We start from the raw sequence: 13,120 nt of genomic DNA, 5'->3' as shown, positions 1-13,120 counted from the left end.
CTTGCCAAGAATTGACGGTCAAGAAGATCTCCGCAACCTTAAAAACAAAGCACGCGACCTTGCGGCATTCTGGAATCTCATGATCAACACCTAGATCCGTCTACTATTGTGTCGACGTGATCAATATGCGCGTTCTTCACTTGGGCAGCTTGCTGTCCGTCGTGTCCGGCGCCCTTGCCGCGACCTTTACCTCATGCTCTAGCACTCAAATAGCCACCCTCGAAGCGGCGATTGAGCGAGCCACGAACAAGTCGTATGCAGCTATTGACCATCTGGAAGCCAACCCCAATGGCAGCGACATCCAGACAACATGGTACGGCACGTTTAGCACCGAGCGTTACAACCGTGTCTTAACAGCTTTCAAGGTGACTTCTTATCTGGCATTGAATGTGGCAGATGCTCAGGCATGCTGACCGAATCGCATAGAAATTCGCGCCTGATCTGGCCACAACATTCCGATATGACTGCTCCTGCACCAGCTCAGTCGTATTTGCCACGGTCGGTGGTACTTATGGCGACGTGAAGATTTGCAGTGTGTACTTCAACGAAGAACTGCTGCCGCCTACTGGACGTCATCGCAACCAATGGGAGTAAGTCCACGTCCAGTCAATATCTTACACTTACATACATAAGAGAAGCTCTAAGCAATTTCTACTAGCACCATTATCCATGAAGCAACGCATTTCAGAGAAGTTCTGGGCACTACTGACTACGGTTATGGTGTCGACTACTGCAAGCAATTTGCTTTGGAGGATCCCGAAAAGGCGGTCAAGAATGCCGAGTAAGTTATCAAAGCCTCTGAAAAAGTTGTTGGCCCAGGTTGACGTGTATCTTGCAGCAACCACCCCCGTTTCGCAGTGGAAGTGCCACCTTGGGGCCCTTAGAGAGTGATCCGATCTTGCTGCAGAGGAGGAGACCGTGGATAATGCCCAAACTTCTGCCAGCGCCCGCCCCAAGGCAATCAATCAAGTTTGAGGCCCATAATTAACTTAATTGCCACATCGCAATGCTATACTTAATTAATTGCTAATTAATTAGTAAATATCCCTACATATAGGTGAGGGCTCTAGAGAGGGGGGGCCTTAGAGGGGGCTAGAGGGGAGAGCTCTAGAGGGGAGGGCTCTAGAGGGGAGGGCTTTAGAGGGGAGGGCTCTAGAGGGTATGGTCCAGAAACTTAGGGCCTAGGAGGGTAGCCCCTAGAGGGAAGGCCCCTAGAAAGGGGGCTAGAAGGGCGGCTAAAAAGGGGGCCCTGGAGCTGGGTTTTTAGGGCTAAAAGTCCAGCTAGAGTAACGATTTTCTGTGTTTTTCTAGGTCCTTTAGCCTTCCTCCCCCCCCCTTAAGCCCCCCCTAAAGCCCCCCTATAAGGCCCCCTAAGCCCTAGTAGCCCCCCTCCCCCCCTATTAAAAGAGTTAAAGCAATTAATCAAGTTTGAGCCTCAAACTTAACTTAACTAACTAGTAATAGCTTTATAATTAATTAATTGATTGATTGAACTTAATAAGTTTACTTACCTTACGGGGAGCACTAACTTCTGCACATTATTCGAAGGAGCCAACAAGAAGTGGAAGCTGCTGACAAAATCAAACATTGAACCCTTTTCCATACCCTTTTCCATAAAAAGAATAGCAGTCCTCTTTCGTAGATATTGCCTACGAAGTATGGTGATAAAGGACGTGGCAAAGACATTAATCATATGGACATCACAAAAGCTCGCCCTTCATTTGTTCCAGCGCTCTTGTGTTACATGCTCTTACCTTCAAGGCTGTAGCAGGAAGCAGGAAAGCCATTTGATTTTAAGATCGCCTACTTTTCCTGTGGTTATACTCTAATCACTTTACTGTCATTATCGTTGTCTTCGTTGTCGTCGTCTTCGTTGTCGTCGTCTTCGTTGTCGTCGTCTTCGTTGTCGTCGTCTTCGTTGTCGTCGTCTTCGTTGTCGCTTCTATTACTATTATTATTATTTCTATCCTTATCTTTAGTTCTATTACCTTTATTATTATCGTTATGATTATCTTCGTCCTTATTATCGCTATTGCTAGTTCTGTACGTCAACCACGTCTATGGGATTATTATTGGCGCAACTGGAGTTGAACACAGGGGGCCTTCACAAGAAACCCAAGACAAGACCTTAGTCGGGTGACAGTCGGTCAGGTTGTGTAAGGAAGTTCACATAATGAAGTCCGTCTTAAGATGAATAAAATATTGGGTATGTTGAGCACTGTGCAGCTTCTTACATGTGGACGTCAAAGGGCTCCAGGGTTTGTGCGACGTGCATACAGTATGCGAGAAAACAACCTTCCGAGTAAGAAGCCCTTTCGTGGATTAAATTCCATAAATACACGTCTGAATGGACTTTTATCGGTATTGTCGCAAATGCCCCCGAATAGCAGCCGGCACTGTGGCCGTGTTGCCATGGATGATAAGCTCGCAATCATCCCCGACTCTGTCGTCTTGCATCCGCCGATCGACCCCACGATAATGGACCACATACGATTGGTCGACGCCGTCGGACAGCCCCCGACACCTCCCAACACCAACGAGATTCTGCAGCGCCATACTCAAAGAGACAAGAACGCAACGTTCTGGCATGTCTAGCGAGAGCTGCTTTGCCTCCACAGGGGATATGGTCCGGTTCTGCCTTTGGCATGCAGGTATGTCTGGTGCTATCAATGCATGGCAGACATGCCTCGGCCGTCTGAAATACACTCCTCCGATTGCGCAACCTAAGCTAGTGTCGATGGAAGAAGGCATACATATGCTGCCACGCTGCCGTCTTTGAAGCTGACTACCGTGGAAATCACACTCTTCCCTCACGGCATCTTACCACGCCTTGAAGATGACGGAATCGCAGCCTACTAAATCACCCTCGCGGTCCTTCCGCTCCTTCATTTGGGATACCGACACCCATCTCAAGAGCCACGAAGAACGAGTCCTTCTCCGAAAACTGGACTGGTCCATCCTCACCATCGGATGCCTGGGGTTCTTCATGAAGTACCTAGACCAAGGCAACCTTGCAAACGCCTACGTATCGGGGATGCAGGAAGACCTGAGAATGTTCGGAAACGAGTACACTTACGCCCAGACAGCATACACTTGCGCGTATGCCATCATGCAAGTGCCGAGCACCCTCATTGTGCAGAAGATCCGACCAAGTATCTGGCTGGCTTGTATGGAAGTTGCATGGGGCGTCTTCACCTTTGCTCAGGCTGGCACTCATAGCTCCAGCCAGCTGTATGCGTTTCGGTTCTTCGTGGGCTTCTTCGAAAGCAGTTTCTTCCCCGTGTTGCTCTACGTGCTTGGGAGCTGGTATACGAAGACGGAGCTTGCTAAGAGAGTGGCCATTTTTCACATGACTGCACCCCTTGGCTCTGCCTTTGGAGGTAAGTGTTGATGAAAACGTCTATCTTTCAACATTGTTGACTAAGCCCTTTTGTAGGATATCTTCAAGCAGCTGTGTACAAGAGTCTTAATGGTGCCCATGGTCTGTCTGGATGGCGATGGCTATACATCGTTTGTGGAGTAAGTCGAAGAAAGGATCCGTTAAATTTCACCTCGATACTGATTAACCCAGTGTATGACTGTGCCCGTCGGTCTAGCGACGTTCTTCTTCCTCCCCGATACGCCATACACCACAAAGTCGAGGTTCCTGACCGCCAAGGAATGCGAGCTGGCTATCGAGAGAGTCCAAAAGGCTGGCAAGGCGGCACCTGCAGGAGTGACCTTTGCTACCTTCAAGCGTGTCTTATCAAAGTGGAGGTGGTATGCGTTCGTGCTGGGTTATGTGGTGAGTGCATATCAGGCGTCTCGCAGATGCGATACCAAGGTTGCTGATAAGGACGTTGCAGCTGTACGGCGAATCCTGCCAAGCCAGCGGCTACTTCGGTATCTGGCTCAAATCGGAAAACTACTCGGTCGTTGACAGAAACGTGATCCCTACCGGCTCGAGGCTGATCATGGCCTTTTGCGTCATTGTATGGGGCTTTTTGTCTGATTACACTGGTAGCCGTTTTGCTTTGATTTTGATACCTTTGGTAAGCCGCGCATTCGCCTTATCATTTGCGTGAAGATGTCAGAATAAAGCTGACTTAGACTCGAAATAGATACTGGGCCTCATACCCAACGGCATCTTAGCTGTATGGCCTGCCAGTGTTCCCTTGAAAGAGGCCGCATTCCTCACGAGCAGCATACATTTGATGACAGCAGTCTTGTAAGCATATTGAGTCAGTATCGGCAAGAAGCCTCTCCGTACTGATTAGCCATTCTTAGCTACACCTGGGCGAACGAAGTCTGCGCTGGCGATAACGAAGAACGCGCACTGGTTATTAGCAGCATGAACGGGATGCAATATGCAGTTGACGCCTGGCTACCTATCGTGATTTTCCCTCAGACTATGGCACCCAGTTTCAGTAAGTCCCGAAAGGTTGACGCAAAGCCGTTCATCGTCCGCTAACAGCTTGGTCACTCAGGACGTGGTTTCCCCGCTACTTTCGGGTTCATCATCGCTGCGATAATTGCGGTCATCAGCATCAGACTCCTCCTGTTGCGCGAACAGAAGAAGAATCCCGAAGCTCCAGAGACTTCTCTAGAGTCTGGTGTTATTATTGAACACGGTAAAACAGCAGATAGCGCAGGAGAAGCCGATAAAGCCACGGAAAAGAATTAGAGCATGATATTACTATTCCCGTGGAGCGATGGCATACACTATCGAGGGACGGTCGGTAACGTAGGTGGATGGAGCTTCCTTGATATGAGAATATCGAGGCGCAGCAGGAAGTAACTTCCAGGCTCAATGCCATTGTCAAGGGGGGCGAATGCTTCCTTTTGTAGGCGCGAATGGGCAGGTCAGTGCTAATTTACCAAAGCATTGCCGTCCAATGTGGAATTTGTGGCTTGGTCCTTTTGGGGACATCGGAAAGAAGAGCCTTGCCCACGTCATATTCTGTCAATCATAGATCAGCAAACGCTGTGTAACTGCCCAGAATAAGCTCGTTCAACCAACTGCAGTGTATGTCTCGCAAAGTCGCAATATTATTTGCTGCTGCATATCCCACCGGGAAAACCACCCCACAACGAACTCATCACCACCTCAGCAATCCGCCCTGCCTACAATGATACCACAATGACTCGAGACTTCCACTTTCGGAGACACCGTCGAGCCATTGCTTCACCAACTTGGAAATCCTTCAGCAAGGTTCTTCATGCAGTCCGGCAGCTCGTCTCATGTCAGCTTACGCTCAAGCCGTGCGTGCGAGGCGAACGCCAGTCAGTTGACAGCAGTTCGCTCATCATTGCGAAACAAGAGACCAGAAGCTCGGGACAAGCTCCAAGGGAGCTGCGATACCCAATCAGGCAATCCTCGAGAACTGAGAACTATGCATTTATGCTCGCAGCCTTATTATGCTTCGGCGCTCTCAATTGGGCATCACTGGGAAATTCATAGACCGTGCACTCCTGGTAGACCACGTCTCTCTTGCCAGGATGCTTCATGTAACTCATCGAATCGTCTCGGATTATTCGCACAAGTGACCCCGCAGCCGGTAGTTCCGAGTTACGTGTTTCACCGAGCTACTTAAGCTTCGACAGTCCAATATTGATAAAGCTAGCGGCGCAGGGAGGAATTTTCCAGAGCTGTTCACATCTCATTCCATCTCATTCTAGCTGCATCCTTCATCGCAAAGACGGCCAAATCTCACCTTCAACCTGCAGCGAGGGCCATTTCTGATCATCGCGATATCGAGCGCGACCGTGGTTCGCGATAAGACTCTTCTCAACAGAAAAGAACGAACAGATCGCCCGACGACACACGTACACCAGCCACCACAAGGGAACGCGCAAGATGGCGACACAACCGCAAAAAGCGACCATCAAGGGGTCATCCGCAGTCCCGGGGATTTACCAACTCATCATCATGACCGTCGAGCCCATCTTCGCGATCCTGGGCGCGGTCATGACGCTGCACGCGCCGAACCAGTATCAGGCGGGGCTGACGCGTAACTCGCACACCTACGCGCCTCACACGCAGTTTCTCTTCACCCAGCTGAGCGGAGGATGGCTCTATTTCGCCTTCATGGAGGGCGTGGTGCTGCGGTTCTTCGATGACCTGAATCTCTGGCGCGTCGTCTGTGCGGGCATGCTCCTGAGCGACGCGGCCTACATGCACGGATCGGCACAGGCCATTGGGGGCTGGGAGGTCTGGTTGAAGTACCAAGAGTGGACTGTTGAGGATTGGGTCATCTTTTGGTCGACGGCACCGATGGTCTTGGTTCGGATTTTGATTGTGCTTGGAATTGGAGTGAGGACTTCTGCCAAGGGAGTGAAGGCGGAGTAATCGCGCTCAAGGAATACAGCGCGGTTGTGTTGAGCGTTGTGTATCCTTCCAGGCACTCTGTTTGTATATGGTAGAGCAAGGAATCGCCTATGGCAGCCCCATGTTAGATTATCTTTTGGTACATTCCTGGTGTAGATATTTCATCTCACAACTTGAAAAGCGAAATATTGGAGCTACGAGAACTGACGTCACCCGTGCGCGCTGAGGTCAACACCATTAGTGGCTTTGACATGCCGTACCTAGCGCCTCGCCCATGACTCGCGCTGAGGGCAGTGTCAAGTATGGAGCTAAATGGTGTGGACCAAGTGAATTCATTCAGAGCCGCTAACTACTTGCACATACAGCAGAGGTCAGTGGTGTTTCAAATGGCACAAGTCTATGGGATGTGTAATCTATCGCGTTGCTTGCAGGTTGCTGCCCCCTCAAATCTCAAAATTGCCTAACTAGACAGGTATCTTCAACGGACTTCCAGCCGCCAATCCAGAATATGGTGATACTGCAAATTCTGTCTTAGTTGTAAGGGGTCGTGGTAACAGACGGGTTCAACTCACGTAGACGGCTAGCAATTGCAAGCTTGACAAGCACTCGTAGCGCACGTGTCGCCTGTCACTTCCGCAAGAACGCATGCATTGTGTATAGGTTCAACACAGCAGCATTGCTTGGCGCTGGCAATGCCGAAGAAGGTAACCGCAGCAACGAGTAAGAAGGTAACGCGCATGTTGAAAGAGCTGCAGCGAGGGACTTTGATGATTGAATTGGAAAATGAACGATGGCGAATGAAGTACTGAGGTCAATTGAGGTATCATGGAGACTATTTATGTTCCAAAGGATGGCCGGTTCCTGTTGTCGTGTAATAGGCGTCGGCATCGTGTAATGTTCCGTCGGACGGCTTAATAGTATAAGGTTTTCCTCAGCGGTGAAGTCCTCCTAGTTGGGAAACTGAGGCGACTTTTACTAGTTGGAAACGTGCACAGGTGGGTTTCTCATTTCGGGCTTTGCAAAGAACACAATTCTACATGCAAGCTGGGCAGCTGGGATAGGTCATGGAATGAATTTTACTAGCCGGGCGGATACTTCAAGCTATCCGGGCGGGTAGTGGGAATAGGCGACGATATCGACGACGACGACAGCAACGACAGCGACGACAGTGACGACGACGACGATAACGACGACGACGATAACGACGACGACGATAACGACGACGACGATAACGACGACGACGATAACGACGACGACGACGATAATGACGACGATGATAGTTATAGGTAGAAGGAGAAGGAGAGAGAAAGGGATGATAAGAATAATAAAGATAATAAAGACGATAATAATAGTAAAATTATTTAACTAAAATAGACTGCTAGGCCTAGTATAAGTATTTATCCGCCTAGATAGCAAAATTCTATAGAATTTAAGGTAAGAGTGATTTACATATAATAATCTTAGATCATACTATTAGACTGAGTTTAGGTTTTAATAGATCATAAGTAAAATAAAGGAGGGTAAGTAGAAAGAATCTGCTGAGAAATAAGGCGTTTAAGAGAACTAAGTTTCGTTATATTATGAGGTGTTAAGTTAAAACTGTCGTCTTCAGGGAAAACCTCGCGCACTAATATATAGGTCCCATCATAAGTTCTGCATTTAATAGCCTGGTGCTCTGGCGCAAGGTACTATTTCTTTTAACCTCACGTAGAAAAAGCATGTTCTAAAGTCCCTACGTGCTGTCACTACAGCTCGTAATCATAGCTTAATAGGTATGCCTAGATGCAATAACAACAGAGGAGAAAAATAACGTTGAGAAATTAAGCATGATGAGCACGTAATGCGAGTGTGAATATGGAAGTGAAAAGAATACAGAGAGAGAAAGAAGAAACAAATACGCCCTACTGCCTCAGGGCAGTGTCCAACCAGCGCCTCCAGATGGATTCCCAGAGCTCCTTAACCTGGATATTCTTTTACGCTGCTGCTTAACCCCTCAGCCATCGAGGCCTCCTTGGGAGATGCACTGGTGACAATTCAGCTAGCGGAAAGACTGAAGTTGGCGTTGACACGGCTGCCTAGAATTGCCTTGGATATCAGATAGAGACGGCCTGGAGAGAAGGCAGGAGTGACCCCGGTTTGCCTGATCATTGAAAGTTGATTCCAGTCGCTAAGCTAACAGGCTTAAAACTAGCTCACCTGCAAAACTTCTACCTACGTGAAGACATCCTACACGTGAAGACACTAAATTCAAGAGTTTTTTTTAGATTTCACTTACAGCAAGGCAACCTTCCTTGATGATACTAGGAGGCTTTTTACCACTAGGGTAGAGCAGAGGGGTTCCTTCAAATATAGAGGTTGGGGAGTTCTTTTCTGAATGCCAAGCTATGTAGATCACGTTGAATGTTTGCAAGATTATGTAACATAATTCCTGGTGACGAAGTCGGAGGTGTTGGTTCACGTCCGCCATGTGGCTGGGATTGATTGGTCAGAGGTCTGTGGGTATTTACTACAACTGATGATAACCTCCATGAACTCTTTCATTCTCCTAGAGCTTTTCCATTTTAGATCAACAACGTCGATCTGCAAGATTCTTTTGCCGTGTGTATCAAATCCCTCGAGAGCTACGTCGACCCTTCGTCGGTTGAGGTAGTAGGCGCGACCGGCATTGCCCGGCCTCCAGAAGGGGTCGCGCCAATAACGGAGAGCCAAAGACAAAGACATGCAAGATGTAAGATATTTAAAAATCAGGTGTTACGTCTCACTAGCATGCTCACATGCTCATTCAGTGTTATCTGATCCCGAACGCCGATTCGACCGTGATGAATATGCGTACGGGCACCATAAAACGCCCGAATCATGGTCGGAATCAGCAGCAGAAGATTGCGCAATATGCAGCTCCCTACCAGTGAGAACTGAATACACGGAGGATATGGCAACTTTGGGATATTTCACCTGGATCAACATTTGCCTCGGCCTAGAAACCCACACAGGGAAGATATGCCTCAGTATGTACATCATTTGTGGGGACCAATCTTTTGATCGCTATGGCGAGTTCTGGCCATATTCAAGTTAGTATCGTCCGAATACGTATCATGGAATCAAATAGAAGAACTAATGCAACTCTGCAGCAATCCAACGTCGCTTCAACAACATGACATCAGAGTTCTCTGATGCCCCGAGTACATGAGCTACCATCCAACATTGGATACGTAGTTGCGATGACAAACATTCTCTATGCAAAGTCCAGTCGACCTTTATTCCGACACGTCTCCTGAAGCTACATACGAGCGGTGGGGAGAGAAGTTTCCGCCTGGTCCTGCGCGAAAAAGTTGAGCCGGGATCGAAATACCTTGCGCTAAGCCATTGCTGGGGAGACAAATCCTGGGACCTGGATCTCACACTTAGAGCTTCAATGCTGACAGAGTTATCGAGAGGCAAGCCACTATCTTGTCTTACAAGGACGTTCAAAGACGCCTTCGTGGCCCTGGAACGGCCTGGTTTACAGTACATATGGATAGACCGCTTGTGCATATTTCAAGACTCCGAGGTTGACTGGAGTCAGGAGTCCTCATCGATGCATCAAGTGTTCAAGAGTGCATTTCTTTGCATCGCAGCCTTGGGTGCGGAAAACGATGAAGGGGACCTTTGCTTTCAACGGGACCCGAAGGATATCAAGCCCACTGTTATCGACTTATCTCTGTTTGGCACGCCAGACTCATTTGTTAACGAGTGGGAGATTTTCTTGCTTCATCAGAAAAGCCTCGACCACGCAACTCTATGTAAGCGCGCCTGGATCTTGCAGGAGAGAGTCTTGAGTCCACGGACAATATACTGGGGTAAACAGCAAGTTTTATGGGAGTGCCATGAAATGCATTGTTCTGAGAGCCAGCCTGATGCCGACTGGTTTGGTGCTGGCTGGACTCGCCAAGAGGACCTCCGAAGTAGAGGGCCTAGCAACCATCAGCCCGCATTCAAATATCTAATGCCTCAATGGCCGGGATTGCCTGTTTGGGGACCCGAACTCCATTACAGTCAATGGCGTGAGCTGCTTGGGTATTACACGAAATGCCAACTTACCAAATCACGCGATAAGCTGGTGGCGATATCGGCCATTGCAAAAGAAACAAGAAGCTTCTTGGAAGCCCTTGGCGAAGAAACCAGATATTTGGCTGGGATATGGGAGGCCAAATTACCTGAAGCTTTGGCATGGCATGTGCATCCAGGCAGTGTATGCGGGAGACGGCAGTTCGATTACCGGGCACCTTCATGGTCTTGGGCCGCAGTAGATGGGAAAATCATGAGTTGCATTAAGTCTCCTGACAACAACTCATTGGCCGAAGTCATGTCAGCGGAGACAACTCCCCTGACAGATGATGAGACTGGCCAGGTTACGGATGGCGCCATTACACTTCAAGCTATAGTGCTGCCGGCTACAGTTGATGATGTTTACTCATGCCCGGAATGGTACAAGCGGATGAAAGCAATCACGTCTCGTCAAGTCACGTTGTCAAGCTTTCATGAGCCTGGGCTTCAAGCTATGCATGGAACTATGATTGAGTCCATGACTCAAGCCTGGGTTCATTTCGACACTTACGATGACATTTGTGCCGACATTCAATTTGTACCTTTATATTTCGTTTGCCCGTCTATGTTGAGACTCGCCTTGGTCCCAGGGGAGGGGGAGTTCAGGCGGGTTGGTGTGATTGGAGTCAAAATCCCGACTGATAAGGAAGCAGCCTTGGCATTTATAGGTCAACTTCCTCGACAGAGTGTGGTTATCAGATGGTGGACTTTTTTTTTTGTTTTTTTTTTAATATCCTATATGGCTAGTATCGTCGTCGTCGCCGCCGCCGTTATTGTCTGTACCAGGTTGTTGTTCTTTTCACCATCGTCCTCGATTGTAGTAACCCTGTCCACAGGTAATAGTCGCGCAGACAGGGAAATCAGGTAGTCTTGCAAGAAACTCTCGTAATACAGTTACTAGACATCGATAGAGTAGATAAACATAAGATTTGGCATCACAACACTTCACGCAAGGAGGTAGGGAACGATTAGGGGTGGTATAAATCAAAGGCTCACACGGCATGCAAGACATGGGTAAGCGAACGGCTTGTCACCCGGCCAGATGGTAGAACCCTCTCGGTACGGTGAGACAATGCCAGTACCACATTTACATGGCGTAAAATACTAGGTCTTGGAGGTTGTGATCGAAAAATGAAATGCAATTGCTCGCTTCCTGAAAACTTCCGAGACATTCAGAGTCTTATTCTAGCCTGCCTTTGTTCCACCATTTGGCATCTTCCACCTCACCCTCACCCGTCTTGATCTGTGTCACCACACTCTTACTCCTCGCCAACGGGTCAACCTGCCGCACCACAAACTCGTCCAGATACCGCCCATTCGGCGGCGCCCGCGATTCCTGTCGCAGACTCGCCTCGCTCCCAACCCTCGACCTCCTGTCCGGCTCCATCTCCAAGTCGTCGTCCAGCTCGACGCTCTCCAACCGCCTGGCCTCGCGCGTGACCTCGATCTCCTTGGTGACAAAGATGCCGTCTCCGAAATCTCCGAAATGCTTCCGCAACACGGGCCAGAAGATGGGCACGCTGCACGCCACCATGGCCAGGTCGACCTCGACGCAGGCGATGACGACGCTGATCGGGGCGTACCACGTGTAGTCGAGGGTCGGCAGGGTCGCGGCCTTGTGCTGGACCACGGAGATGAGGCGGACGATCGAGATGGCGTTGACGATGAGGCCGATGGTGAGCAGGACGAGCAGGCCGAGCTTGGACTTGAGCGAGGCGTCGCGCTTGAAGTAGAGGGGGACGGGGATCGCGAGGACGAGGAGGTCGAGGATGACGTTCAGGGCGGCGTGGCTCGCGTAGGTGCCGTAGAAGATGTCGGCGTTGAGGGAGCCGTAGCCCCAGCGGGCGGCGGGGACTTGCCAGTCCCAGTAGGCGCGGATGGGGTAGCAGGGGATCCAGCCGAGGAAGCTGTAGGCGATGGCCCAGAGTCCGGTGAAGAGGATCATGGCTTTGCAGGCGCTGCGGAGGAAGCCGGGCTGGTCGTAGATTCGGACGTACTGGAAGAGCAGGGATAGTTTGATGAAGGCTGTTGACATCTGGTAGGAGGCACTCGTGATGTAAAACGTCTGAAATGGCCAATGTTAGTTGGGCAATTGTTGATAGACCGGTAACCGGGGGGGACTCGTCACGGGGATCGTACGCAGAGATAGTTTTGCACGTCTGAAGCTGTTAGTTCGTAGAGATGCTTGCCCAAGCCAAAGGAAGTCGCTTTGCCATGTGTCAGCCAAGAAGCCATTGAGATCACATCTGAGACGTGACAACTTACAAACACAAGCACCGATTGTGCCAGTTGTCGTCGTCAACAGCGATAATACGACGAACAGATCGTCCCATCCCAAGGCCTTAACCACCATCCCCCGCGTGTACATACGAAAGGCGACACATATCCATGCGACGACCTAGAGAGCCAATGTTAGAACACACGAATAGCTTCAAATTCCCGATGGAAGACCATACCTCGAAGGTGATGGCGACACCCAGGATCGTGCCCTTCTCGTTCACCAGCGGCTTCGGCTCGTGAGAGTTGTCGTATCCGGTGCCGAACAGCGTATAAATCGTTTTTCCATCCATGGCTGTCAAACCACGGTGGGGGATCAAAACATTAGACAGAAAAGAGAGGTGAGTCTGACCCAACCCAAGCAGTAAAACTTGGGAACAAGTCAAGAAGCCGTGGGGTGATCAGTGCAGGAAAAGACTAGCAGAGGAAGCAGGTAGGTTATGTGAATATCAA

The 13,120-nt window shown here is 49.6% G+C and overlaps 4 protein-coding genes across 4 annotated transcripts; 3 read left to right on the top strand and 1 right to left on the bottom strand.

Annotated features, from left to right (window-relative positions):
• Nucleotides 1-125: 125 nt before the first annotated feature.
• On the top strand, nucleotides 126-884 carry MEP (Peptidyl-Lys metalloendopeptidase; the record flags this gene model as incomplete). The annotated part of the gene is made up of 4 exons (XM_037323235.1): nucleotides 126-365; nucleotides 427-590; nucleotides 659-781; nucleotides 839-884. 4 exons carry the CDS (start codon nucleotides 126-128, stop codon nucleotides 882-884), a joined length of 573 nt encoding a protein of 190 aa, XP_037178467.1.
• Nucleotides 885-2,836: 1,952 nt separating this feature from the next.
• On the top strand, nucleotides 2,837-4,663 carry FEN2-3 (Pantothenate transporter FEN2; the record flags this gene model as incomplete). The annotated part of the gene is made up of 7 exons (XM_037323234.1): nucleotides 2,837-3,380; nucleotides 3,437-3,519; nucleotides 3,572-3,784; nucleotides 3,846-4,031; nucleotides 4,101-4,207; nucleotides 4,267-4,406; nucleotides 4,467-4,663. 7 exons carry the CDS (start codon nucleotides 2,837-2,839, stop codon nucleotides 4,661-4,663), a joined length of 1,470 nt encoding a protein of 489 aa, XP_037178468.1.
• A 1,173-nt stretch (nucleotides 4,664-5,836) lies between these two features.
• Nucleotides 5,837-6,328, top strand: CGCA056_v007985 (uncharacterized protein; the record flags this gene model as incomplete). The annotated part of the gene is made up of 1 exon (XM_037323233.1): nucleotides 5,837-6,328. One exon carries the CDS (start codon nucleotides 5,837-5,839, stop codon nucleotides 6,326-6,328), a length of 492 nt encoding a protein of 163 aa, XP_037178469.1.
• A 5,242-nt stretch (nucleotides 6,329-11,570) lies between these two features.
• On the bottom strand, nucleotides 11,571-12,960 carry CGCA056_v007984 (uncharacterized protein; the record flags this gene model as incomplete). The annotated part of the gene is made up of 4 exons (XM_037323232.1): nucleotides 11,571-12,455; nucleotides 12,530-12,597; nucleotides 12,656-12,788; nucleotides 12,847-12,960. The coding sequence occupies 4 exons, from the start codon at nucleotides 12,958-12,960 to the stop codon at nucleotides 11,571-11,573; spliced, it is 1,200 nt and encodes a 399-aa protein (XP_037178470.1).
• Nucleotides 12,961-13,120: the final 160 nt, after the last annotated feature.

The sequence above is a fragment of the Colletotrichum aenigma genome (genome assembly GCF_013390185.1).
Source record: "Colletotrichum aenigma strain Cg56 chromosome Unknown KSG_Cg56_contig05, whole genome shotgun sequence".
In the NCBI taxonomy this organism is placed as follows: Eukaryota; Fungi; Ascomycota; class Sordariomycetes; order Glomerellales; family Glomerellaceae; genus Colletotrichum; species Colletotrichum aenigma.
Note: the sequence above shows the minus strand (reverse complement) of the source record. Positions and strands in the feature narration are given on the sequence as shown.